The following is a 26,816-nucleotide window of genomic DNA, read 5'->3' on the forward strand; positions in this document are numbered from 1 at the left end:
TATTTTTATTTCAGTTTCTTCTTATTTAGTTATTATTTATTAATGATGATTATGTCTTAATAAATCAAGTCTAAAGGATGATATAGGTACTACTTTGATACTTATGCTTTCTTTTTATTTTGCACTATAATTGATGCCTTATTGAGTTGAATTTTCACATGGTATATTGGTTTATCTTTGTTGCTAGTTTTATTCTTTTTTATTCTTTTTATTTTATTTTTTTTAGGAATTTTTTTTTAAATTTAAAAATTTTAATTAGGCCTGAATGCTTATTTTTTAAAAAAAAATACTTGCTTTTCTTTATTTGACTATAGGTTTAAACTGAAATATGCTTGCGTTTTGTTTTAATTAAAAGGATTTAAAAGAGTTTTGAAAAAATACCATTCTTCTATTAATGTTTTTGTTTTAACTATTTCTTAGTCTCGAGAAATATGCTCTATAAAATATTGGAATAATTAAATTAATGTTTCATGAAAAGGAACGGTTTATTCTTTTGATGTCATTTTTTTTTATAAATTTTTAATTAATTTTTTTGTTTTTTTTTATAAAATTTTATTAATTTTTTTTTTTTTTTAAATATATAAAATTTTCTTGTTTTTTATGTTTTTAATTAATTTTTATAAAAGTATTAAAAATAATAAAAAATAAATGAAATTTTTGCATTTATTTAAATAATATATTATTCATTTTTTAAAATAAATGTTCTATTAATTTTTTTTGTTTGCAATTAAAGTTTAATAAATTTTATCTAATTCATTTTTTTATTATCTTTTAAATTATTTCTAAGAATTTTCTAAATAAATTTATGAAAAAGTTTTTTTATTATTATTTGAATTACTTTATTTTACTCTTTTAAATCTTAAAATATCATTGTAATCATAATAATGGTTTATTGGTTAAAAAGGGAATTTCTAATAATTATTTTAATTATAATTTATTTGTTTAATATTTTAAGATTCCTCACTTGTGACTTTATTTTTATAGCTTTATTTAAATATATTAATTAACTAATTATTTTCATTCTATTAGGTTTTCGTTATTTGTTGTTCCGAAATATCATTATTTAATTATTCATTTATTGATGAAATATTGTATTATTAAATTGTTTATTTTAATTTATTATTAATATTATCAAATACTTAACTATTATCTTTTATTAATTATTAATCTGTTTAATTTTATTCACTTTATTAAAATTAAGGCTTTTATTCAATTTCTTTTGCCTCTTAAGTTTAATTTTTTACATTTATTTAAACAATCTTATTATTTTTTTATTTTTAGTATGGATTTTCATATTTATTTTTCACTTATTAAAATATTTATTCAGAAATGTTTTAAGCTTAATTGCCTAAATTATAAGTTTTCAAAATGTCTTCGATTTATAATTTCAGATTTTAATTTTAATCAAAAATTTATTTACTTTTGTCATTTACTGAATTATTTTTTATTATATTCAAATTTGCATTTTACTAACAATGTACTTCATTTTCTTTTTTTGGACTAAAATATAAACTTTAAGATAATTTATTATTTTCTTAAAAATTATTTTTAGTTTTAAATAATTATTATTCCTAAGATAAGTTTTTCATTTATTAATTTTTAATGAAATCTTAATATTACTTTAAATTTATATGTATTTATTATCTTTATTAATTATCACTGTCTAAAGGAAAATAAATAAAGTTTTTTTTTCGTATGGTATAGTTTCTCTTTATACTTTTTTTTTTTTTTAAGTTTTTAGAGATTCAATATAATGTTTTTCTTTATTTTAATAATAAAATCTGTCAGATATATTCTTTTTATTATTGTTATTTAATTATTATTCTTTTTTTAATGTTTATTATGAAAAATGCTTCTATTAAATTCTATATATTTTATTTTTATTTTTGTTATAAAAAATATATATGCATACGTTCTATATGAACTTTATGTATAGACTTTTTTCATTGTTTAATTTTAGAATAAACAAGGAGAATATTATATATAATATTCTCTATCGCTATTTTTAAATTAATATGTATATTATTTCATAATAAGTATGTATTTTATATATATTTATTTATATTTTTTATATGTTTTTAATATATTTTAACATTAAATTAATTTAATTTATTAGCCTTCTATTTTTTTAATTAATATTTTAAATATAGAATTTTTTTGTAATACATATTTTAAAGGAATTTTATATTATTTGGTTTAACTATTTTCTTATTTATATGATTAATTTAAATATTAAACAAATTTTAAAAAATAAAAATTTAGATTATATATTTTCTAGAAATTTAAAAAATTCCAAAATATATATATATAAAAAAAAAAATATATATAATATTAATATATATTAGAATAAAATCATAATTCATAATTTATAAAATAAAATAAAAAAAAACTATTATTATTTATTATATCTATTTTTTAAATGGAAAATTAAATTTATATATTTTCATTTTTTTTTATTTCTTGAATTATTCGATTTTAAACTTTTCCTTTATTTTTTATACACTGATTAACTTTTATTGATTTTTTAATTTCTATTTTCAATACTAATTTTCCTTCCTCTAGTTTAAATTTAATTTTCATCTGTATTTTAATCGAAGTTTTTATTTTATTTTTTTCTAGCCTTGAATTTTTTATAATTTTCTTAAACTTCTTCATTTTCTTCATCTTACGAATCAATTTCTTAATTTATAATATCTTATTCTTATTATTATTCTTATTCTTATTTTTTTTGTTGTTTTTGCTAACTTTACGCTTCTTGTTCTTGTTTTTAATTTTTATCAAAACATCTATTGTGCATTTGTTTTACTTTTGCATTTTTATTTTTATTTTTATTTTCTTAATTATTTTCTAATTAAACATATTATAAAGGTTAATTTAATTCTTTTTTTACTGAATTTTATTAAGAAATATTTTTTTATTTTTAAATTGTATTTAGATTTGATTTTTAAATTTTTTTAATATCTGAGTGAGTTTATTCTTATTTATTTTGGGTATTATTTTAGTGTTTTTATAAGGAAAAATTTATATTTTTTTTTAAGAAATATTCATATTTTTTTCTTATGAAAAGTTTATGTTTTTTTATAAACTTTTAACATTTTATTTACTATTTGTTAATAATTAATTTTCAATATTTTAATTAATGTTTTCTTTTTCTTTTGATAATTATTTATTTTATTATATAAACTAATCGTTTTAAGATTATTAAATATTTAATTAGTTTTAATCTTATTAAATTTAATTTTATGAATTTTAAATTTAATCTTCAGAACATTGAATTATTATTTCTGAATTTGAAATTAAATTTTCTTAACTAATTAAATAATTAGAAAATCCATTTTAATTTTAATCTTATTATTATTAAATAAATTCTGAGTTATCTTATTAAAAATATTATATAATATCCATTTATTATTATTATTATTATTATTATTATTATTATTATTATTATTATTATTATTATTATTAGCTTTATTATTATTTTTAGCTTTACTCTTCTTAATGCTCTGTACTATCTTATAAATGTTCGGTTTCTGATATTGTTATTTATTAGAATTCCTATATAATATTGCTATTTAATTAAGATTCATGTTATATTAGTTCTTGCATTTATTCTTAAATATTATTTTATTATTACTAATTTTGTTCTTAAATTTTAATTTCTTCTTAAATATTATTTAATTATTCATATAATTAATTTGCATTTTATGAATTGTTTAACAAATATTTTTTTTTAGAAGAAGTAATTCTATTATTTTCTTTTTAATTACTATTTATTATGTTTTCTTTTTATTTAGAGTAATTGATTTATCCTTTATTTTAAGAAAATATTTAATTTTCTTAATTTTAAATTTCTTAAATATTATTATTTAATTATTATTGTCCAGAAAATCTTTTTGAGTTATTTTAAGAATTATTACCATTTAATTATTTTTCTTAAAAGAATGCATTTTATTAATTTTAAGAATTCATAACTTTAATATTATTGTTAGAATTATTAATTTATAAATTATCTTAAGAGTTATCAATTTATATATTATTCTAAGAATTATAAGTTTATATATTATTATTAGAATCGAATATTAAATTATATTAAATATTTTTAATTTATTTAATTTAAGAATTTAACTTTCTTTAACTTTCATTTTAAGAATTAATTTATTTAATTGAAGAATTGTTTATTTAATCTAATTTGTTTTGAGAATTTAATTATTATTATTAAATATATTCTATTTTTTAGGTATCTATATTTTTAGAATTTTAATCATATATAAATTAATTATTTTTTAACTAAGCAATATCAAAAATTTTTTAATGTTATTAATCTTCTTTAAAAATACTGTTTATACATTATATATTTTATAATAAATTAATTTAATCATCATTATTTTTGAAATTATTTTTATTAAAATTTTATTTCTAAGATTCTATATTATTAAAGGTATTTTTAATAAAAAATTCATCGCTTTTTTAGTTTTAACAATCGTAAACTTTTTCAAAATTCTAAGATATCAATTCTTATTCATTTTCATAATTTTAAATAGTTTATTAATATTATTATTATTATTATTATTATTATTATTATTATTATTATTATTATTATTATTATTATTATTATTATTAAGATTCTTAAGAATTAGATTCATCATCATCTATATTATCACTGTTTGATGTATTATTATTTTCTTCCATTATCTATTCACAAAGTAGTTAATCTGGAATTTTAAATTATTCATAAAGTTAAAGACTTAGTTTAATTTTATTATCCTCTTCTTATAAAAAATGTTATAATTCCAAATCGAATTTTTCAAAAGCTCTTTTTGATTATTCTATTATATTTTTAAGTTAAAAATTATTTAATACTTGTTATAATTATGCTTCTTTTTCTTCATATTTTTTTCTTAAGCTTTCTTATCGATTATTATCTGAATTTTTTTTTTCATTTACATTAAAAATATTTTCTATTTAATCAAACAAATTGTATTCTTAATCATTTTTAAAATCACTTTATATTTATTATTTTGCTGTATAAGCACTTACATTTTTTAACTTAGCTTCTAATCCTATAGAAGCGAATTTTAATACATTAATATTTTCCTCACAACAATTAAATAAAGGATTAATATGTACAACCATAATAACATTATTACTCTAAACTAAGTATTCTTTGAGAATTCTGGTCAATTTTGATTCTCTATATGGAATATTATCATCTCCATTTCTTAATCCTCTTATACAATTTCCTAAAGTTAATAAAGTAGTATTAATATAACAAGATTCTACCATCTTAAAGCCCACATTGAGAGTTTTTTTAGCCCTTTCAGCTCCTGCTAAATCTATAATTAGCAAACTTACAACTTAGGAAATATTTCCAGTCCAAAATTCTACATTAATTTTAAAACAACATTGAGATCGACTTGAGTTTTAGTTTATATTATTATCTCTAACTTCTCTATTTTATAAGGCAGTTTAAATTAATTGATTTATTTGTGAAAAATGGTCTATTTATATAGTTTTTATATCTTTAATGAAAACACTCTTGTTTTATTTTTCTTTTATTTTTAATTTATTTCCTTTAAAATTTTATAAGTCAAAAATTTCTTCATTATAAATTTCAAAATTCTCAAATAAAATTTTTATATCAGTAATATTTTTAAATTAACTCATTTCTATTTCTACTTCTTGTATTTTTATTATTTCTTCCTGTTTATTTAATATATAAGATTTCGCCATTAATAAAAACTACACAATTCGAGGAAAAATACCTTCTTGCTCATTTTTTTCTAAATTTCCTAAAATTGTATGCGTTTTTCCAGAATTTGTTATCCCATAAGCAAATACTAGTCCATTTTTTTCTTTTTTTATTTATATATTAATTTTTTTTTTTTTTTTCGTAAATGTAATTTTTTAAAAAATTACTTTAATTAAAAAAATCTCCTAAAATTGGTTTAATAGAAGTTAAATAAAAATCTTCTTGATTGCAATCTTTATCAAATATTTCATCAAATTATAAATCTGAGTATTCGTTTATACGGGCGTTTAGATATTCATCATTAGATATTCCTCTGAGGATTTTTTTCTGTTTATTAATGCCTATTGATGGCTATTCATTTTCAGTTGTAGGTCGAATTCTTAAATAGACTTTTATTTGGCCTTTTTTGTTTGGTTTTCGATTTTTTTTAAGATTTTCTTCGCGTTCAGATGTAGTGATATTATTCATTACTTTTTGTATTTATTTTTTTATATTATTTTTTTTATATTTTTTTTTTAACAAAAAAAAAATCAAATATTTTAATAGTTGCTTAAATTTGGTGTAAAAAAATAATATTTAAAATTGAATTTAAAATAAAAATTATTAATATAAATTTAAAATATTATTATTATTATTTTTAGTTAAAAAAAAAAAAAAAATCATTTATATCATTTAGTGAAATATTATCATTATTATCAAAATTTATATTGTTATAAAAACATATTTATATAAGAATAAAAGATAATTTATATAATATTTAATATTCATTATATAGATTTTTATAAATTTTGGTCATCTTTAATATTTGTTTAGGATTATTTTTTAGATTTTTAACTTTATTATTTTTAAAGTTAGTTACAATTATTATCTGTTTAAGCATATGAACTATTTTTTTTAACTATTTTTTTTGTTAATATTAATTATCATTTTTCTAATTATCAACATTTTATTAATCTTACTATTAATAATCTTATTATTATTAATTTGTTTATACTTTTTATTATTAATTATCTTATAATTAGTAATTTCTTGTTCAACTTATTATTATTATGTTTCTTGTTTTATTTTTATTGGTTTTCTTAATAATTTTATTCGTTTTTTTATTATTATTATTATTGTTATTCTTATTATTATTGTTATACTTGATCTTATTATTATAGTAATACTTATTATTATTATTATTATTATTATTATTATTATTATTATTATTATTATTATTCAATTTAATTAATTTATTCATCTACATCTTTTAAATCATCTTAATTATAGTCATCAGATTATTATTTATTTTTCTATTCTATTTTTTAAATATTCTCCTTAACATTTGAAACTGATTTTTTTATAATATCAATATCTTCCTTACTTAATTTTTAAATATTATTATATTCTTAAATTTCTTAAAATTCGTCTAAATTATCTTCTTCTAATTTTTTTTAACTTTCCTACACAAGTTTTTCTTAAAAATTTTTTTTTATTTCATTTCAGATTAATTTTTATTTTAATTAATTTTTTCTTAAAATGCTTGTTTACCTAAATCTTCTAAAATCAAAAAGTCCTATTTCATTTTTATTAACTCTAATTCTATTTTATTAATTTGATTATTTTTTTATTCTTCCATAATTAATAATTCTTGAATCATTCTTTTATATTAAAAACTATCCCTTTTATCATTGTGTATCTTTACTTTTAAAATTTAATCTTAAATTTATATTTTATCTAATTCTTACTAATATTTATTATTTATTTCTTATTTATCTATTTTTATTCTTTCCTCTAATATAACTGCTTCTTAATATTTTTTTCTGTTTTTTGTATTTTTAATTTCCATTAATTTTCCCTCTTTTCCTATTCAGCTTAAATCCGTATTTATTTATCGTTTTTTTAATTAAATTAACCAATTCGGCATCCAAAAATTAAGAATTTTAAACTGTTAAAGGTGCTCCTAAATCATTTATTAAATAATCTATTTCTTTTCCTTTTAAAAAATTTTTTCTTTTGTTTTCTTTTATATTTAATTTTTCTATTCTTATCTATTATTATAAAGCATCTATTTATTCTAATAGTTTATAATAAGTCTGTTAATTTATACCATTTTATTTTTTTTCTAATTATAAAATTTCTTTTGTTTATTATTCGATTATAAAATTGTTATTTTCGTATTCTTTCTCAGCTATTTGTATTTATTTTTCTAAAATTTATTCAATATCGTTTTTAGATTTATTTAGCTTAGATAATATTTTATGCTTGCTTTTTTCAACTTTTATAGTTATTTATTCGTTTAAATCTTTTATTTATAATCTTAAGTATTAGTTTTATTTTCTTAAATTCTTTAAATCATTTGTATCTTAATTTTAGTTAATTATTTATTCATATTTTTTAGCTTTTATTTATATAAATGGTATTATTTTAATTAAATAATATATAAATAGAAATAATATTATTTACCATAGTTTTCGATTGGCGATAAATTTTTTTATCTAAATAATGAAGATAGTTTTTTTTATAATGTTTTGCTTTTATTTGATTATAAATCTTTATTAATTTTTTTTTTTTAATTTGTAGATATTTAATATTATTAGTTAATTACATATAAAATTTTATGATATTTACTCGTTTATTGTGAGGAATCTTTAAAAGTTTATTAAGTTAAATTATTTATGCTTTTTTTTTAAAAAAAAATAAAATTTAGAGGTTTTATTATTAAATTTACTTCATATTTTTTTATATTATTATTTAATCTTTAATTTTACTTTTTTATTTTTTTAAAAGTTATTTTTTTTTTTTTTTGAAATTTTTATTTTTACAAAATAATAAATTAAATATTAAATGATAATATTATTTGTTAAAATAATGAAATATATATAATGAATATTATGTTATATTTATAATTAATTAGTAAAATTTCTAATAAAATTATAAAAGTTTATACGATATTTATAAAACTAATACTAGAAAAAAATATAAAATATAATATAGATATAATTTATTTAAAATAAAATAATTTATATGTTTATAATTTTAAAATTTTTTTTTATTTTTTTTGTAAAAAAATTATTATAATTTTCATATTTATAATACAATAAACATAATAATTATCAAATTAAATAAAGGAATGTTCATTAAGTAAATTTTTTAAAAAATAGTAACAATAATATTTAATAATTATTAAATCTTTTTTAGGTTGATTGCTATATTTTATTTAAAAAATATATAATTTCTTTAATATATAAAATATTTTATTTAATATTATAACTTATAGTTTTTTTTTATATATATATTATTACTTTAATTATTTAAATATTCTTATTTTAAACTTTAGGTAAATAATATATTTACATATATATTCCAAAAAAGGATTATTTATTTATCATAATATTTTAATAATTGGTTTTAAAAAATAAGCAATAAAAAAAAGGAAAATAAAATTAAGTATTTATATACATATATATATAAAATTATTTTAATATTAAGAAAATAGTAAAATAAATATATTACAAATATATTTATTTATAATAAATATAATATCATTATATTTATTTGTTTAAAAATTATATTAATTTTTTGCTTTATTTTGATATCAAAAAAATACTTTAAGTTTCTATAAAAAATAAATAACTAAAAAAAATTTTGATATACTTGCTTACTATCAATTTAAAAAAGAAAAATAAGAGTTTGTCAGGAAGTTTATGATATGAATAAATTTTTTGATTTCTTGATTAATTATTTTAGGCTTTGTGAGCAGCTAATTTTTGTTGTAGTTGAAAAACATAATATTAATAACAGGTTATTATTATATTTTTTTATTTGTAAATGTAAATTTGGTTATTTTATATTTATTTTTAAAATATATAATTTTTGAGGAAAATATTATTTTTTATTTTAAAAATAATTAATTAATTTAGCCAAAAAATCAATATATTTATATATAAAAAAAATTATATTATTTATTTTAGAATTAATAATAAATTTAAATTAAATATTATATTTATTAATAAATAAAAATATGATAAAAAATATAATATAGATAATTTTTTTTTAAAATAAAATAAAATTTAATTTAAATTGTTTTTTTTATCTATAATAACTTATTATATTAAAAAATAGAAATTTATGGATATATTAAAAATATTAATTATTTTATTATAATGTTTTCGTTTGTTTTTTATTATTAAAAAAAATATGATAAATTATGATATTTTTTTTTTTAAATATGTTATTATTATTATTTAATAATTTAAAATATATTTATTTACGATAAAAAAAAAAATGGCACATATAGAATTGTTTATAATATAAAATCATATATTATTAATAAAGGTCTTTTTTTAAATAAAATTGGTTAAAAAATATATTATTTAATTATTATTTCTTATATAAAAAATATACTTTATGCTTAATTTAAAGTTGAATATAAATTTTTTTTGTTAAATTAATTAATAAAATTTAAGATTTTTATATATTACATGTATATTATAATAGAAATTAAAAAATTGTAAATAAATAATTAATATAAAACAGTAATTTTTGATTATTAATAAAATTTAGGTTATTTAATTCAACTATTAATAAAAAAAATGCTTAAATATAGAAAAAAAATATTTATATTAAAATTTGAATTTCGAGCAGTTAAAAATTATATATATGCAGATGCAGTTAAAATTTTAATATGAATAAAAATTCCATGTAGTCGAAACTCAATTCAGTATTAAAATTAATAAAAACTCTATATATAATAACTAATCAATAAAAAAATTAATAATAATTAAAAAAGAAAAAGTAAAATAAAAGTAAAAGTAATAAATAAATGCACAAAAAATTATTAATAATATCTTTGTTAACTATATTAACTTTTGGAAATTAATTCTTATCACGAAAAAGAAATCTTTAATCAACTACTACTAACGCAACTAACGCAAATTCTACAGATTAAATATAATAAAAATATAAAAATTGTTATTAAATAAATCTCTGTCTCACAGAAGCTAATCGTTGTGTTTAAACAGATAAAACTATAAGTCCTTTAAAATTAGAAGAATGCACTAAATAATTAGATTAATAAAAAGATTTGAAAGCTAAATGTGAGAAAATGTGTCCTAAATATAATTAATTTTAAAAACTAAAATAAGATAGAATTGCTATTTAATAAAAAAAAACTTAATCTGAAGATCAATTGAAAACTTTAAAGGAATAAAAAAAAAATTAGAAGAAACTTCCAGTTAAAAGCAAAAAGAAAATGAATAAAAAGTTAAAACTGCAAAAGATTAAGCAGATAAATAAGCTAAAAATGTAGATGCAGTCAAATAAAAAGCTAAAACATAAGTAGATAATGCTAAAAAATTAAAAGAATAAGCACAAGCAGCTAAATAATAAGCTTAATAAGCAAAAACTGAAATAACAAATAAGCTAAAATCCTTAAGAGATAGAAAAGATAAATCAGCTGAAAGAATTAAAAAATCTGCAAATGAATTAGCAAAAGCAACTCAAGAAAAAAAATTAGCAGACGAAGAAGCTGCAAATTTAGCAGCTGAATAAGCTACAGCCGATGCTTAATAAAAAAAAACTAATGAATAAGATATTGCTGCCGCAAATATTGAAAAATAAGCTATCGATGCAGCTAAAATAAATGATACAATTTAAAAAGAAGCTTTAGACGCTCAAACTGCAGCTAAAATAGCTGCTGATGCTGCTACTGCCGCAGCTTAATAGGCATAAAATGCTGTTTAAGATTTAGCAAATTAAATAAAATCTACAAATGATTAATTAACTTAAGTTTAATAAGATTCTACTTAGACAACTGCAAATTTAGATTAAATTGACAAATAAATTTAATCTTTATCAACTGATATTATTAATGTTTGATAATAATTTTTTGATAAAAATATAAAAAGTTTATATATATATAAACTTACTACCCTTTAATAAAAATTTAATTTTATTATAATTAAAAATTAAAAAATATTATATATTATATAATAAAATATTACTACAATTTTTAAAAAAATAAAAATATTGGTTAAAAAGAACTAAAAATATAATAATTAAAAGTATGTTTTATTAAAAAAATAATAATAATTAGAATTAAAAATTATATATATGTATATATACATATATATATTATTTTTATAAATATATTCAAATTATATATTTTTTATAATATTACTATTTCTTTTTATAAATATCTATAAATTTTAATTCTAGCAAATATTATTATATTATTTATTTTGATATTTATTTTTAAAAAAATTATGTATTTAAATTTTACTTTTATAAACAAAATTTATATTTAAATTATGATATATTATATTATATATTTCATTTTATAATATATAAAAACATTTATATTATGTAAATATTAACATTTATAAATAGTCTAAGAAAATAATAAAAATAAAATTCTAAAAGTAAAATATATTTAAAAAATTATATAAAATATTTTCATCTTGCTAATTTTTTTTAAATATATTATTTTATAAGTTTATTATCATTTATAACTATGTTTATTATAATAATAAATTATATATTTAGATGAAGATTTTATTTTATTTTACTCTTTTAATAAAGTCTTGCATAAAATACTGTATATATTAATTCATAGCTATTGCAATTCAATTCGAATATAAGATTCTAATTATTTAATAGAATATAAAGAATTTTAAATATAAGATTTTAGTTTAGAAATTTATATTATGTTAACATAAATTTACTAGAAGTGTATATAATTATATATTTTAATTTATTTCTAATTAATAAATACCCAATATACAAAAATTTCACTCTTCAAACAATAGTATTGGCTAAATAATTTGTCTTTTCCTTTCATTAGTAGAATTTTAGTTTTTTTATGTGATATATAAACCATATACCTCCTTTTTTAATATCTAATTTTTATTTAAGCTATCCAATCAATACTATAAATGAAAATATATTAAAATAATATTATAATTCATCCCTTATTCTATTTTTTATTTTATAATATATTCGTGATTTATAAAAATAATATAAAATCATAAAATTATGGAAATTATGTTACAGATTTCTTTTGGTTAATATTTTACCCCTATATTTATTATTTAATTAATTCCTATTATTTTATAATATTCTTAACTAATAAGAAATTATTTGTATGGAAGCTTTTCTCTAGATTATGGCCGGTAGGTATATTGATAAAGAGAGTTTTAATTTTAATTGTGTGATCTATATGGTGTTTTCTTTGAATATATTTTCGTATAAATAAATTTATAGTAATAATATTAAAGATAGTAACTATGATTTAGATTAAATTTAAAATAATACTATTCAAGAATATTGAGTTTAATTAGTTTGAAATAATAATTAATTTTAGGGAATATTTAATTTGAAAAAATTCATAATAGAAGAGATTAAATCATGTTTTAGATGTTTTTTTTATATCTTAGTGAGTATTTTTTTAAATTAATTTTTTTTATATATCAAATATTTATTTATTTATTTATAATAATATGGGAGTATAATAAAAGAAATATATTTATTAATATATTAAGAAAAAATATGTAATTTTTTTTTTTTTTTTCAACAAATATTATTTAAAATAGCTAATTTAGCTTTAATAGAATCAATATAAAGATTGTTTTGTGCCTCAATGTCTTTCTATAACTCTGCTTTATGTTCTAATCTATTAGCACTTTATAAAATGTGACTAATTTTTTCATTTTCAGACAATTTAGGATCATAAACATATTTTTCCCAAGCTTCAAGTTTAATTTTTCTACCTTATTCTTCCCTTTGACTTCTCAATTCTTTAATATAATCTTTTTAGGGCGGTTTAGGTGGTATAATATTATCATGTTTTAAGGCTTCTAATTTTTTAGGAGGTTTTTTGATAATTTTAACCTATTATTATTATAAAAAATTCATAGTGAAACTTTTTTAAGTATTATTTTCTTTGTCAGAATTTTCTTCGTTTTTTTTAATTTCGGTTACTTTTGTTAAATACATATTGCCTTTTTATTCTTTTTATTCATAAGAATTTTTATTTTATTTAGGAAGACTTTTTGAAAATGAGATTAAATTCTTTTATTAGTGTGAAATTTAATTATTTTCCTATATTTTCTAATCTGAAACTTATATTCTTTAAACTGGAATATATACTTCTTTTATTAATTTTGAGTATTCTTTTCTTTTTTCAATAAAATCAAGTTTTTTTTCTTTTTCTTTTATTTCTCTTTCTTTTCTATCTTTTTCTTCTTGTAAAACTCTTTACATAAATTTAGATTTATCTTTATTATTTGATAATAACATTTCGTTTATATTTTCTTACATATTAGGTTTATAAAGTTTTCTTTTTAAAGCTAATTATTTCTTCTTTTTCTCTAATTCTGGCATTTCTGTATCTAAAACTTTCTAGTTTACAACAATATCTTCGCGTAGTTTAATTTCCTTTATAATTTCATTCGCTTTGGTGTTCAATAGTTTCCTTTCTTCACTCTAAATCCTTATTTTTTCTAAATTTTGGAGTATTTTTATACGCTTTTCTTCTTAAAGCTTCTATTTTAGGCTTTATTATCTTTCAGCTGTTTCTTTTATTTCCTCTACGAAGTTTTTTTCGATAATTTCTTAATCTTTTTTTTATTTAATTTTCTTTTCTTTTCTAAGTTTATTCATTTTTTTAACCAAATTTAAAGCTTTTTCCCTTGCTTCTGTATTATCGATAATTTCTATATTTTTTTTATTGATATTTTTGATTTCTTCTTAATTATTATTAAAAGGAGTTTTTTCTGATAATTTTTATTATTAAATGATTTCTTCTTCTAATTATTCGAGTTTTTTTTTAAATTCTTTTTTTTTTTTAAAGCATCTTTTAATTTTTTTTATTTTATTTAATTAGGTAATTTGTCGAAATTCTCGATTTCTATTATGTTTTCGTCTTTTTTTTCTATATTATTATTTTTTAGTGATTTTTCGCTTTTTTTAGGAGACTATTATTAATCTAATAATATATTTTAAGAATTTTAGAGTTTTTCGGTTTTTTTGTTTTCAGAAAATTATAATGGTGGGAATTCTTCCTTTTCATAAGTGTTTTTATTTTATTAAGTATTTGGAAATTATTCTTATTCCTTTTTATTTTATTAATTGTTGTTTGGAGATTTTTCTATATAATCTTATTTTATATTTTATTCACTATTAGGAGATTGCTGTATTTTCTTGTTTTTATCTTAAGATGTAGTTGGAGATTATTATATTTATTTGCTTTTATTTTATTTTAGGTTTATAGATTAATCTATTCATTCGTTTTCTTTATTTTCTTATAGACTCATAGATTATTAAATATATTGATTTTATTATAAATCTATAGGCTATTATTATATTTATTAAGTTACTATATTTAGTTATATTTATTAATTTTCGTTATTTTCTAAATTTTTTAAAGATTCATAGTTACTTTTTTTGTTTATTGAAGAATCTTCTATTTATTAGTTCTATTTATTTTCTAAAATATTTTATTCAAATTATTCATTTTTTTAATCTAAATATTTTTAAGAATCATATTCTTTTTTCTAAGAATTCTATTCTTATTGCTTTTATATAGAAGAAGTCATTTTTTTAATTGAATTTTAACTTTCAATTAAAGATATTTCATTTTTTTAAGGCGATTTTTATTCGATTTTTAAAGGAGATTTTTCTATTAAAGTCTACTATTATTATTATTAACTAATATTATCTTTTATTGAAAGCGATTTTTCATTATTTTCTTTTCCTTCAGAATTAATTAGAAGAGAGTTATTTTAATGAGATTATTTTTAGGGCGTTTTTTCTTAATATGATTATTAAATAGATTTTTAGGGAGAATTGTTTTATATAGATTCTTTTTAAACTAATATTAGTTAAGGCAATTCATTTGTTTAATTGCTTTTTTATTTTTAAATTGAATTTTTTAATGTTGATATATTTAATTATTCTTAGTCCATATATGTTTTTTTTATTTCTTTTTTATAGAAAATTATCTTTTTATAATTCTTTTTTTTAAAAAAAATATTAGCCTTTTTTATGTTTTAAATATAAAAAATTTTTTAATATATAATTTTTTTAAATCAATTTTTTAATTAATTTTTTTAAATATGCTTTAATTTTTTTAAATAAAATTATTATTAATTTATTATAAATTAATATATTTTTTTAAAAAGTTTATTTTATATATTAATTAATATATTCAAATTTTATTTATAATTTAATTATTTAAATCAATTATCATATTATTTTTAAATTTTAAATACAATTAAGACTTGTATTTAATATTAAGTTAAAAAATTAAAGATGAAATAATAATTATTTAAATGAATTATTAAATTAACTAATAAATATTTATGTTTATATAATTATTTTCTATATTAAAATATTATAAATTATAAAAAACCTTGAAGTTTTTTTTATTTGTTTGTATATGCATATTATTTATTTAAAAATGTTTTATTTAAATTTTATATGATTATTACTTTTTTTTAAATAAATGAATGAAATTTTTAAAATATATATACGTTAATATATATATATATATATATATATATATATATATATATATATATATATATATATATATATATATATACATTTATAAATAACTAATATAAAATTAATATAAAAACACTTATTATTTATTAATTTATACTTTACAAGATATAAAATTTTTTATTTAACTAAATTAAAAATCAATTATACAATATTTTTAATTTATTTTTTTTCTATTACAAAAAATAGTTTATAAGTTTTATAAAAAAATATAAAAACATCAATATATGCAATATTTAATATTTTAAAAATAAAATATAACCAAAAGATATTTTTTTACTTATTTTAATTTTAGTAATATTATTTAAAATTTCCTTAAATAATTTATTTAACAAAATTTTTATGATTATCTTTTTAACACTTTGGTACATTTATTTATATACATATATTTTATTTTTTAATTTAAAAAAAAACAAAAAAAATTTGTATATAAAATATAAAATATAATTGTATAATAAAATAAAAAAATATATGGAATCTGAAAATTAATTAGGATTTGATCCATCATTCCTAAAACCTCCTAGTGATCATGTTAATATAAAGCATATCGGTAATATTATTTAATATAAATACAATCTAAAATTACTTTAATCTAAATTTAAAATAATTTTTAGATCATTATATTTTACATGGAGATGGAAAAAAAGCAGGAAGAAAGATTTATCATAATGTCTAATTTACATTATTCGAATAATAAGGAATTTAGCAACTAAAGGAAACTTTAAATACTGAATAAGTATCTTTAACTCCTGAGTACTTGAACAAAACAAAAAAATATTTAAATTAATATAAATATAAAATAGTTGGAGTGATATTGATTACTTAAAAATGTGTTATTGTGGAAGATTTGATTTAAAAAAATGCATTTAAGTAAAAATAAATATAATAATTATAATTTTTTATAATATAACAAAAAAAGCTTACAAAAACTCACGTACAATGGAGATTAGATCCTAATATGTAATGTCTAGATGATAAATCTAAAGCTTTGTTAGAAAGTGGAATGATTTATGTACATGGAAGAGATAAATAATATAGACCTGTAATAATATTAGATTGTACTAAAATAGATTTAAAGAAAGTTTTTTTTATTAAAATATATATATATAATTTATTGCTTATATTTAATATTTTTTTTCAAAAAAGTAAGGTTAAGATACTATTATTAGAGCATTATGTGTATTTTTAAATATGGTTAGAAAATATATGTTTGTAGGTTATTATATTGAAAATTGGATACTAATTATTGATACTGGTGGTATGGGTATATTCGATTTGCCATTAAAAGCACTTAATATGATGATTGAAGCAATGTCTTGTAATTATTGTGCTTGTATGGAAAAACTTTTCATTTTAAATCCTTCTTTTGGACTTAAAACTTCCTGGAGTGTTATCAGTAAAATGATGGATTAGGAAAGTGTGGACAAAATTTAAATGCTTAAATAAGAAAATATAACCAAACTTTAAGAATATATTGATCCATGTTATTTAGAATAAAAGTTTAGAGGAACAGTTCCAAATTAAACCATATTTTGGTAAATTATTTTGTATTGTTTTATATTTGATTTTTTTATATTATAAATAGGCCTCCAGTTAATATTTATAAATGAAATGATTATATGAATATAAAATGAAAAATAAGATATATTTAAATCATATTTCTTTATTTATTTGATAATAAATATAGTTTATATTTAACTTTTTTTATTTTTATTTTTTTTAATAAAATATTTAATTATTTTTTTATTTTTTTTACAAAAGCATTTTTATTTTATTTTTTTTAAAAAAAAAAAAATGAGTCTCAAATTAAAAGATAAAAATATATATTTAATAAATATTTTTTTTATATAAAAATAGAATAAACATATGTAATAAAAATATTGATATTTATAAAAAAGTTTTAATAAATTAATATAAATTTATAGAAAATATTTAATATTATTACTTTTCATTTATTTATATAAAAAAATTAACATATAAAAAATAATGTAAATAAAATAAAATTAAAATATTTATAAATAGTAATTTTAATAAAAAAATATATTTATCCAAGTTTAATTATATTTTAAATATGAAATAAAATACAAATAAAAAAAGCTAACTTTTTTTGAACTAAATTCTAATTTGTTTTATGGCAATAGCCACAATTTCAGGTTTAGTATTTAAAAAATAAAACATGTGTATATCTTAGGGTTAAAAATACGCACATCCGTTCATGTAATCAATGACAATGTATATAGGAGAAGCTTTAAGTTTACTATTTTATTTCATATATATAAAAGTATTTAGATAAAAATATGAAAAAGGAAAAGAAGAAGCTATAAGAAAAGGTTTAAAAACAAAAATAAACTTCTTTTTACTTTTGATACCAACTGCTTGTGATTTTATTACTTCTACTTTAGCTTTTTTTGCTTTAGAATTTATGCCACTCTCAATTTATTCTATGGTAAATAAATTAATACATAATATTAATAATTTTAAAAACTGTATATTTATATAAAGGTAAGAGGCGGTGGAATAATAATAACTGCTTTGTTTTAAGTTTAATTTTTAAAAAAAAAGCTTTATAGACATCATTTATTAGGTTTATCATTTATTATTATAGGCTTAGTAATTGTCGGTTTAACTGTTTTAATATTCTAGAATAATTCATCATAAGATAATAATAAATTAATATTAGGTTTAATACTTTTAATATGTTCGTTTTTTACTTTTTCAACATAAATTACTTTAGAAGAAAAGCTTTTCGGTGATTATCATTTAAACGCATTTTAAACTGTAGGTATTGAAGGTTTATGGGGAATTTTTATATGTGGATTGACTGTAATAGGTGTAAGCTTTATAAAATGTCCAAGTTCAATTGCTTCAGATTGTCCTAATGGTTATTTGGAAGATGTTCCTTTTTTCATTAAACAAGTTTTTATAATGGAAGGAAAAGATTAGCCGTGGCTTTTGGTAACTGTTATATTGGGAGTTTTTACAATTTTATTCTTTAATGTAGCTTCTTTAGCTGTAACTAAATATGTTAATAGCTTATCAAGAAATGTGGGGATTGTAACTTATCCATTTATTATTTGGATAACTTCTATAGCAATAGGATGGGAAAAATTCCTTGCAGGGCAGCTTGTAGGATATATTGTAGTAAGTTTTGGAACTTTGATTTATAATGAAATAATAATTTTGAAATTTTGGGGATTAAATATATTTACAAAGAGTGAAATTGCTAAAAAAGAAGGAAATGAAAAACTTGTTGGTGATATTCCGAGTGCATTTAGTGAAAACATTTTGCTAGAATGAGAATTTAAATATAAATATATGTATAATATATATATATATATATATATATAAATATATATATTTATATTTTTTTTTTTATATATATTTATATTTATTATATATTATTTTTATATTTTATTTTTATTTTTTGATTTCAAATATATAATCCTAATGATTCTTTCCATATTCTTATTATATCATTTTAATAATCAATCAAAAATATTTTTTTTTATTCTAATTCATAATTTACTTTTGTAATATAAAGTTCTTAAAATACATAATTAGGTTGTAAAATTTACATCATAATATAACAAGACCATACATCTAATAATTTTTTTTAATTTTTAAAATCTTATTTTAAAAATTATGGAATAGTTTGATCTATAATATTAATTTTTTAAAAATTTTTCAATAAAATAATATCATTTAAAATTTAATAAAAATTAAAATCTTCTTATTCATCATCCTCTTTTAATAAATTTTTTAAATAATTTTTTCTTAAAAATTTTATAATATCTTCTATTTATAAAAAAGAGAATTTTTCTTAAACTTTAAATAAAGGTTTTGCAATTTTAAAATATTCAAATTCTTCATTTTCTTATATTTCTATAAATTTATGCATTTTAGAACTAATTATTTAGATTTCTGTATAGTATTTTTTTATTTATTCAATATTATTAACCAAATATTTATCAGAAATTACTCCCAAAACTCCCAAAGAAAACAATTTAAACCTATCAACATCATATATTAGTTGCATTTCGAATTCAAAATTCATATTTTATTTACAATCTCTTTAAATAAGCATCTCACATTATTATTAAATATCATCTAAAGCATTTTTTTTTATTAAAAAATTCTAAAAAAACTCATCTAAATTTTCTTTATTTACTTCCATATTTTTTTCAATAATAAACTCGACTAATTTTTCGAACTTTTTTTTTCTTTCTAATTCACCTATTTTATTAGCCCCTAATGTTCCCATAAAACCTCCAATTAGTCCTCCAAAAGCTGCCCCTAAAACCGGAATTGGAATAAGAATTTATCCCAATAAAGTTCCTCCAATTCCAATTCCTAGAGAAGTACCAGTCTATACAAAATTAGCAAAAAGCTTAAAATCATTATATTCTTTATTTGAGTATTTATTATTATATTAATGGATAGATTAGCCTATTAATAATATACTGGAGGCTATCCAAACAGCTGGTGTCGAAATAATACTCAAACCAACAAAAGCGCTCCCAAATAAACCTCCATAAAATAAATCTTCCAAAATAAGCTTTTTATTTTATTTATAATTTCCTTATAAAGCATTTGCTAATACTCCTCCTATAATAGAACCTGCTAAACCAGCAAAAGCTACTCTTACTCTGAATTTTAATTGATAGTTTTATTATTAGGAGATATCCCTTTTTTATCTATTTATTCTTCTCCTTTATCTTGCGTATGCTTTTGTATTGTAATCGGTTCTATCTGCGAATGTTTTTTAGCGATTTTCTAGATTTATTTTTTTTTGATTAAAATAATTGTTATTATTGTCCTTATTTAATACATATTAGTAAGTTGATTTGAGAAAATCCTTTTATTAATTTTGTTTCGTTTTTTCATTTTGTTGATGTTCCTCCTCTCCTTCTTCTGTTTCTTCTGCTTCTTCTCCTCCTCCTTCTCTTTTATGGTTTTATTCGGCTTTTTCTTTCATATTTTTTATAAAAGATTCTACTTTAAATATATTTGGTTGTTTATTTTCAGAAGGAATTATTATATTTTATAATTCTTGTTAGATTTTATAAGATTCTTATATTGCATTTTCTTCTTCTTAATAATATTCTTAAAAATGAATTTCCTTTTGAAGTTATTTATCAGTAAAAATGAAAGCTTATTTATTTATTTGATTAAAGGCTATTTATTAAATTGAATTACTAATTTTATTTTCTTGATATATTGTTTCTATTTCTTTTTTTTTTACTCAATAAATATTTAAAGTTTATCATTGATTTTTTTATTGAATTTTAATATTTCCTCTTCTAATTTTTGTTGTCTTTTTTGAAATGATCCTATACTTAAGCAATCATTAGAATTCGAAAATTCTATTAGTTTTTTAAAATTATTAAAAAAAATTTCCATATAATTTAAATTGCTTTCATTTTCTTAAAAAACATATTCCTTTTATTTTATATTTGTATATATTTCTTTTAATTATTAACTAAATTAAATATCTTATTTTATTTTGCTACATAAATCTTCTTAATATTATTCACCAATAATAGAAGTTTCTTTATTTGAAATTTGTTAACTTTAAAGCATTTTTAAAGGCAAAACATTACTAAAACATTTAAATTATTATAAAGTTTCATCTTTATTTTATTAACAAACTTAAACTTCTTAATTATTTAACTTATTAAATAAAAGAATAAAATCTTTTTAAAAAAGACCTTAATCATCATAAATGCCTTTAATATATTTTTCTATTAAACATAATATCTATTATAACATTTAATTAATTCTTATACTATCAGTTATTAAAAAAGTAGAAGAACTTAACTAAAAAGCAATACATTATAAATTAAAAAGACACATTAAATAACTTAATTATTCTTATTCATTTTCAGATACTTAATAACAACTAAAAATACCTTCTAAATCTAAAATTAAATAAATATTATTATTCCCTTCTATTAAACAGAAATCTAAACCTTTAGTTATATGTTTTTTACCTGATCCTATCTCAAAAAACTCATTTTAAAGTCCATTTTTTATTTAAAAAATTAAACTATTTCCTATAGTACTTTTTCCTTTTCCGGCTTATCCAATTAGACTGATTACTCGCAATTTTTTTCTTTATTTTGGTTAGATTTATTCCTTTATATTTTGGATAATTTCTTGATTTATTTATAAATAATAAAAGCCATCATCTTCATTTTATATTATTTTTACTAAAGAGCCTTTTATAGTTTTTTAAAGTGAAAACTATTAAAAAATACATTAAGAATCCAAATATTCATATTCATCAATTTTTTTTATAATTTGAGAAAAAAATTAATTTAAAGTTTAATTTTAAGAAAAATCTTCATTTTAAATATCTTAAAAATGGGGAACATAGAAAATGTTTTTGAAAGTATTTTCTTATCTTTATAATATTATATCTGATTTTATTTATTATTCATTTAAGCAATTATAAATTAAAGCTATATTATCTTAAAACTAATTAAATTAATTAAAAACTCGATTTTATTTTAGTAATTATTTCTAGTCTTTTTCTCTTATATCTTTTTCAACAATTAATATTAAATTAGTAATTTAAAATATTTTTTCGATTATTTCTTCTTGTTTTTTTTCATATTAAATTTAATCTTCTTTTTATTAATTATATAATGATTAATTAAAACCTTATACATCTAAAAGTAATAACCAGTTTTTATTTTAATCTTAAAAAATTGATAAATCAACTCCTTATGTAACATAATTAATATTCGCAATATTATTAAAGTACATTATATTTTATGTATTTAGGAATTAATTACATAATAAATTACATATAGTGGATTTTCCATTTCCTATTTATCCAATTATTGATATTATTTTTACATATTTTATTTGATTTTCTTTTATAAAATTATTTAATCTATTTAATTATTCTTTATTTACTTATGAAAAATTTTCTTATATTATTTTAAATTTCTAAAACTAAAAAACATTTTATTATTAATTTTTTAAAAATAAGTCTTTTATATCATTTTAAAAATCTGAAAATTCTTGTTTTTAGAAATATTTCTGAATTTAATTCAAATCTAAGGTTTTATTATTAAATTAAGATTTTATATTCTCAAATATAATTTTATATTCTTTTTATCTTTTTTAAAACATTGAATAGGTTTTTCTTATTTCTAAAATATTTTTTTGATTTCGACTTCAATGTTTGTTTTTTCTATATGCTTTCTTATCCATTTTATTTTGTTTAGTATAATTTCTTATTCGTAAGGAAAAAATCCATTTTTATCTAAATGTTATTCTATATCATCGAATTTATCTTATTTTATAAGATTAAATATTTCCAAAGCACAATTTTATTGAATATCATGATTAGCGTTTTAGGATAGTTATTAATAAATATAATCTATTAAAATATTATCACTTGATTAATTACTAAATTATATATCTTCCATATATTATAAAATATATTATTAAGTTTAATAATTATATAGAAATTTCGAAATATATAATATTTAATTTATATTGGAAGTATATATTAGCAATTTTTATTATATATTTTTTAAAAAATAGTTTTTTAATTAGTTCATTATATAATATAAATACATTTCTATTTTTTATCTATTATTAAAATATTTATATCTTATATATAAAAAAATTAACTTTAAAAAAACAAAACAATAAAAACATTAAATAAATATAAATAATATTAATTGAAAAAAAAAAAATATGGATAATATATAAAATATTGAATAAAAAAATTAATTTACAATTTCCATAAGAGAATTATTAAATTAGCCAATAAAATAATTACATCCATTAAAATAATATCTCTATTAAAAATTCATTTCTTAATTAAATGAAGATCAAAAGTCTAAAAAAATGACTTTTTATAGATGTTTTAACGAAAACTATTAAAAAAATATCGAAAAAAAATTATTAAATACTACAAAGATAAATATTAAGGCAGATATTTTCGAATATGAAGGAAAATATGATTAAAACAAATATATGGAATGGTACCTTAATTTTGCAGATTAGTAACTTTTCGGATTTTATAATAGCGGTTTATATGCTTAGGACGAAATTTAATGTTCTGAGCATCCTTTATTAGCCCATATAAGGGAATATGCAATAGATTAAAGCCAACATAAAGAAAACATAGTTCCCTTAACACACTAAAATGGGGAACCGACTCCTATTTTGATAATTGGCGCTCATAGATTGGGTACTATATTTTCTATAAAAAACAATAATCCTTAAATTTATTATGGAAATAATTTTTGTGCTATACATACTGCTAAAAGTATTGATTAAGTACTCTAAATATTTGACTAAGGAAGCCAACATGTGACTAATATTATTGCAATGGCAGCCTAAGGATATAAAAGTGGTGAATATACATTTTAATAGATAAGTTTTACGTTAAAAACAGCCTATATAGCCTTTAAAAAAGCTGTTGAATTTTCTGAAAATAAAAAATGTATTATTCATACAGGTAATTGGGGAACAGGTGCTTTTGGGAATAATCTTAAATTGATGTTTTATATTTAGATTTTGGCAGGAAATTTAGCTGGAGTGGATGTACTGGAATATCATAGTTTTAGTGTGGAAATATAGGAGTAATGTTAGAGTTTTTTATATGATTATAATAAAGATATAGTACCAGAATTGGAAAAAAATAAAATTGACATTGATGATATTATTATTTTATTAGAAAAATTAAAATTTAAATGGGGAAAGTCAGATGGAAATTGATATGCTTTTTTTTTTTTATTTAATAAAATAATTATATTTTTAATGCTCTTTTTTTTGTAACAAAAAAAATATATTGCCATCAAATAATTTTTTTATACTACTTAATAAGCTGGTCTTTGTTTAAAGTGATTGGTTTGAGAATTTATATAACAAAAAAATCAGGAATTTTTAATTTATTTAAGTTATTTTTATCAATAATTCATTGTCATTATTGTATTAAAAAGGGTATTTTGTTAATAATATTACATAAAGAGAAAATATCTGTCCATTTTTCCACTATATAAAATTTCTTTATTATATCGGAAGCCATATAACAAGAAGTCCTACGGAAAAATTTAAGTTTTATTTTAAATATATATAAAATTCCATATTAAATTTATTTATTTTGATATTATTATAGATTAATATATTTTCAAGCATTATATCATTTATGTTTCAATGTATTATATATTTATTTAATGAATATATTATATTCATATAAAATAAATAAAATGTTTCATTTATATGTAATTAACTTATACAAATTGTTTTTAATATTATATCTATATAAATATATAAAGATAATAAAATTTACATATGAATAATGTATAGATATTTAACTTAAACATAATTAGATAGTAATTAAGGCATTTTAAGGGAAAAAATAATAAATTAATGTTCAATAAAAGCATTTGAGGATAATTTTGGTAAAAATAGATACATTTATATGCATGATTTATGAAAAAAATAAAATAAATATTATTAGTGAAATATATTATAATATGGATAATAAAATTTATAAATGAATATAGCAGTTCTTATTAGAATTTAATATTAAAAATTAGAAAAGTATAAAAACTAAACAAATAAATATGATTTTTATAATTAAACATGATAATATTTTAATAAAAGAGTTTTTTTTTTTTTTCGGAATATTTTATGAAAATTAAGAAGTTTTAGATTTTAATAATTAGTTTATTCCGAATTTTTATGTTAAGAAAGCCTAACAAAAAAGTAAGAGTAATAGAACTAATTCATGGAAAATAATTATCAATTTTAAATTTAAAATGCTTAGCTTAGTATGTATTTAAATATAGTGAATATGAGTAAATTTGTTTATAAAGAATAAGAAAATACAAAAAAGTACTTTGATTATTTTAGAAATTTAGATATAAAGAATATAAATAAATTCAATAAGAGTAAGTAAATATTACTATACGAAAAATATTATTTAAATATTTATCATATAGATTATGTGGAATTAATTGAAAATATAAAAAAATGGATTCTAAATAAAGTATTTAAATATTAATTTTAGAGATAATTATTATTTAAATAGTTATCATATAGATTAAGTGGAATTAAATTAAAATATAAAGGAAATGATAAAGATAAAAATAAAAATATAAAAGTTTATAAAAATTTAAAAATAAGAAACTTCGAAAAAATAGAGGAAGTTATAAAATATATTAAAGTAAATATTAAAAAAAAAATTGGTAATAAATAAGTAAGAGGAAAATAAAAAAAAATCTTAATTATTTAGTAGCTTTAAAGAAAAAAAATATTATTATTTATAATCTAAAATAAATAATATAGAAATAGTAAAATTATTAATTTATTTTAAGAAAAAAGTTTAAGTAAATTAAAAAAAAAATATAATATAGCAAAATGAAAAATAATATAAATATATAAAATTATATATAAATATTTATATATAATTATATTTATAAATACATATTTTATTTATATATTTTTATATTATAATAATTATTATATTTTATTATTAATTTATTTAAAAATTTTC

The 26,816-nt window shown here is 16.2% G+C and overlaps 8 protein-coding genes across 8 annotated transcripts, besides 43 other annotated features; 5 read left to right on the forward strand and 3 right to left on the reverse strand. All coding sequences in view use genetic code 6, as the record gives it.

The window, feature by feature from the left end:
• The first annotated feature begins 502 nt into the window (after nucleotides 1-502).
• Nucleotides 503-574: a microsatellite.
• Nucleotides 575-2,693: 2,119 nt separating this feature from the next.
• Nucleotides 2,694-2,724: a microsatellite.
• A 280-nt stretch (nucleotides 2,725-3,004) lies between these two features.
• Nucleotides 3,005-3,084: a microsatellite.
• Nucleotides 3,085-3,405: 321 nt separating this feature from the next.
• Nucleotides 3,406-3,479: a microsatellite.
• A 126-nt stretch (nucleotides 3,480-3,605) lies between these two features.
• Nucleotides 3,606-3,676: a microsatellite.
• A 280-nt stretch (nucleotides 3,677-3,956) lies between these two features.
• Nucleotides 3,957-4,065: a microsatellite.
• Nucleotides 3,958-4,064: a microsatellite.
• An 80-nt stretch (nucleotides 4,066-4,145) lies between the features above and the next one.
• Nucleotides 4,146-4,184: a microsatellite.
• Nucleotides 4,185-4,542: 358 nt separating this feature from the next.
• Nucleotides 4,543-4,620: a microsatellite.
• Nucleotides 4,621-5,660: 1,040 nt separating this feature from the next.
• On the reverse strand, nucleotides 5,661-6,108 carry IMG5_076390 (hypothetical protein; the record flags this gene model as incomplete). The annotated part of the gene is made up of 2 exons (XM_004036547.1): nucleotides 5,661-5,852; nucleotides 5,917-6,108. The coding sequence occupies 2 exons, from the start codon at nucleotides 6,106-6,108 to the stop codon at nucleotides 5,661-5,663; spliced, it is 384 nt and encodes a 127-aa protein (XP_004036595.1).
• Nucleotides 5,845-5,906: a microsatellite.
• Nucleotides 6,109-6,215: 107 nt separating the features above from the next.
• Nucleotides 6,216-6,267: a microsatellite.
• Nucleotides 6,221-6,267: a microsatellite.
• A 46-nt stretch (nucleotides 6,268-6,313) lies between these two features.
• Nucleotides 6,314-6,372: a microsatellite.
• Nucleotides 6,319-6,374: a microsatellite.
• A 53-nt stretch (nucleotides 6,375-6,427) lies between these two features.
• Nucleotides 6,428-6,468: a microsatellite.
• Nucleotides 6,469-6,632: 164 nt separating this feature from the next.
• Nucleotides 6,633-6,658: a microsatellite.
• A 41-nt stretch (nucleotides 6,659-6,699) lies between these two features.
• Nucleotides 6,700-6,733: a microsatellite.
• Nucleotides 6,734-6,787: 54 nt separating this feature from the next.
• Nucleotides 6,788-6,968: a microsatellite.
• Nucleotides 6,850-6,968: a microsatellite.
• Nucleotides 6,969-7,840: 872 nt separating this feature from the next.
• Nucleotides 7,841-7,896: a microsatellite.
• Nucleotides 7,897-8,493: 597 nt separating this feature from the next.
• Nucleotides 8,494-8,551: a microsatellite.
• Nucleotides 8,552-8,939: 388 nt separating this feature from the next.
• Nucleotides 8,940-9,001: a microsatellite.
• A 229-nt stretch (nucleotides 9,002-9,230) lies between these two features.
• Nucleotides 9,231-9,288: a microsatellite.
• Nucleotides 9,289-10,396: 1,108 nt separating this feature from the next.
• On the forward strand, nucleotides 10,397-11,608 carry IMG5_076400 (hypothetical protein; the record flags this gene model as incomplete). Its single annotated transcript, XM_004036548.1, has 2 exons — nucleotides 10,397-10,451; nucleotides 10,953-11,608. 2 exons carry the CDS (start codon nucleotides 10,397-10,399, stop codon nucleotides 11,606-11,608), a joined length of 711 nt encoding a protein of 236 aa, XP_004036596.1.
• A 368-nt stretch (nucleotides 11,609-11,976) lies between these two features.
• Nucleotides 11,977-12,039: a microsatellite.
• A 1,258-nt stretch (nucleotides 12,040-13,297) lies between these two features.
• On the reverse strand, nucleotides 13,298-13,974 carry IMG5_076410 (hypothetical protein; the record flags this gene model as incomplete). Its single annotated transcript, XM_004036550.1, has 1 exon — nucleotides 13,298-13,974. Exon 1 carries the CDS (start codon nucleotides 13,721-13,723, stop codon nucleotides 13,298-13,300), a length of 426 nt encoding a protein of 141 aa, XP_004036598.1. The 5' UTR covers nucleotides 13,724-13,974.
• On the forward strand, nucleotides 13,786-14,460 carry IMG5_076420 (hypothetical protein; the record flags this gene model as incomplete). The annotated part of the gene is made up of 1 exon (XM_004036549.1): nucleotides 13,786-14,460. One exon carries the CDS (start codon nucleotides 13,786-13,788, stop codon nucleotides 14,458-14,460), a length of 675 nt encoding a protein of 224 aa, XP_004036597.1.
• Nucleotides 13,925-13,971: a microsatellite.
• Nucleotides 14,461-14,548: 88 nt separating the features above from the next.
• Nucleotides 14,549-14,598: a microsatellite.
• Nucleotides 14,599-15,084: 486 nt separating this feature from the next.
• Nucleotides 15,085-15,130: a microsatellite.
• A 128-nt stretch (nucleotides 15,131-15,258) lies between these two features.
• Nucleotides 15,259-15,299: a microsatellite.
• A 490-nt stretch (nucleotides 15,300-15,789) lies between these two features.
• Nucleotides 15,790-15,843: a microsatellite.
• Nucleotides 15,805-15,843: a microsatellite.
• Nucleotides 15,844-15,912: 69 nt separating this feature from the next.
• Nucleotides 15,913-15,967: a microsatellite.
• Nucleotides 15,968-16,264: 297 nt separating this feature from the next.
• Nucleotides 16,265-16,331: a microsatellite.
• Nucleotides 16,332-16,700: 369 nt separating this feature from the next.
• Nucleotides 16,701-16,759: a microsatellite.
• Nucleotides 16,715-16,763: a microsatellite.
• On the forward strand, nucleotides 16,763-17,901 carry IMG5_076430 (hypothetical protein; the record flags this gene model as incomplete). Its single annotated transcript, XM_004036551.1, has 6 exons — nucleotides 16,763-16,841; nucleotides 16,906-17,044; nucleotides 17,095-17,161; nucleotides 17,211-17,372; nucleotides 17,438-17,826; nucleotides 17,877-17,901. The coding sequence occupies 6 exons, from the start codon at nucleotides 16,763-16,765 to the stop codon at nucleotides 17,899-17,901; spliced, it is 861 nt and encodes a 286-aa protein (XP_004036599.1).
• Nucleotides 17,902-18,422: 521 nt separating this feature from the next.
• On the forward strand, nucleotides 18,423-19,588 carry IMG5_076440 (hypothetical protein; the record flags this gene model as incomplete). The annotated part of the gene is made up of 2 exons (XM_004036552.1): nucleotides 18,423-18,737; nucleotides 18,794-19,588. 2 exons carry the CDS (start codon nucleotides 18,423-18,425, stop codon nucleotides 19,586-19,588), a joined length of 1,110 nt encoding a protein of 369 aa, XP_004036600.1.
• An 8-nt stretch (nucleotides 19,589-19,596) lies between these two features.
• Nucleotides 19,597-19,655: a microsatellite.
• Nucleotides 19,615-19,714: a microsatellite.
• Nucleotides 19,647-19,699: a microsatellite.
• Nucleotides 19,647-19,722: a microsatellite.
• A 145-nt stretch (nucleotides 19,723-19,867) lies between these two features.
• On the reverse strand, nucleotides 19,868-21,266 carry IMG5_076450 (hypothetical protein; the record flags this gene model as incomplete). The annotated part of the gene is made up of 2 exons (XM_004036553.1): nucleotides 19,868-19,891; nucleotides 20,460-21,266. The coding sequence occupies 2 exons, from the start codon at nucleotides 21,264-21,266 to the stop codon at nucleotides 19,868-19,870; spliced, it is 831 nt and encodes a 276-aa protein (XP_004036601.1).
• Nucleotides 21,267-24,044: 2,778 nt separating this feature from the next.
• On the forward strand, nucleotides 24,045-25,051 carry IMG5_076460 (tyrosyl-tRNA synthetase, putative). Its single transcript, XM_004036554.1, has one exon. It carries the CDS (start codon nucleotides 24,158-24,160, stop codon nucleotides 25,031-25,033), a length of 876 nt encoding a protein of 291 aa, XP_004036602.1. The 5' UTR covers nucleotides 24,045-24,157; the 3' UTR covers nucleotides 25,034-25,051.
• Nucleotides 25,052-25,443: 392 nt separating this feature from the next.
• Nucleotides 25,444-25,488: a microsatellite.
• Nucleotides 25,489-26,656: 1,168 nt separating this feature from the next.
• Nucleotides 26,657-26,695: a microsatellite.
• A 1-nt stretch (nucleotide 26,696) lies between these two features.
• Nucleotides 26,697-26,771: a microsatellite.
• Nucleotides 26,708-26,788: a microsatellite.
• Nucleotides 26,717-26,812: a microsatellite.
• The last annotated feature ends 4 nt before the right edge of the window (nucleotides 26,813-26,816 follow it).

Source organism: Ichthyophthirius multifiliis, assembly GCF_000220395.1.
Source record: "Ichthyophthirius multifiliis unplaced genomic scaffold scaff_1120509250477, whole genome shotgun sequence".
Lineage (NCBI taxonomy): Eukaryota > Ciliophora > Oligohymenophorea > Hymenostomatida > Ichthyophthirius > Ichthyophthirius multifiliis.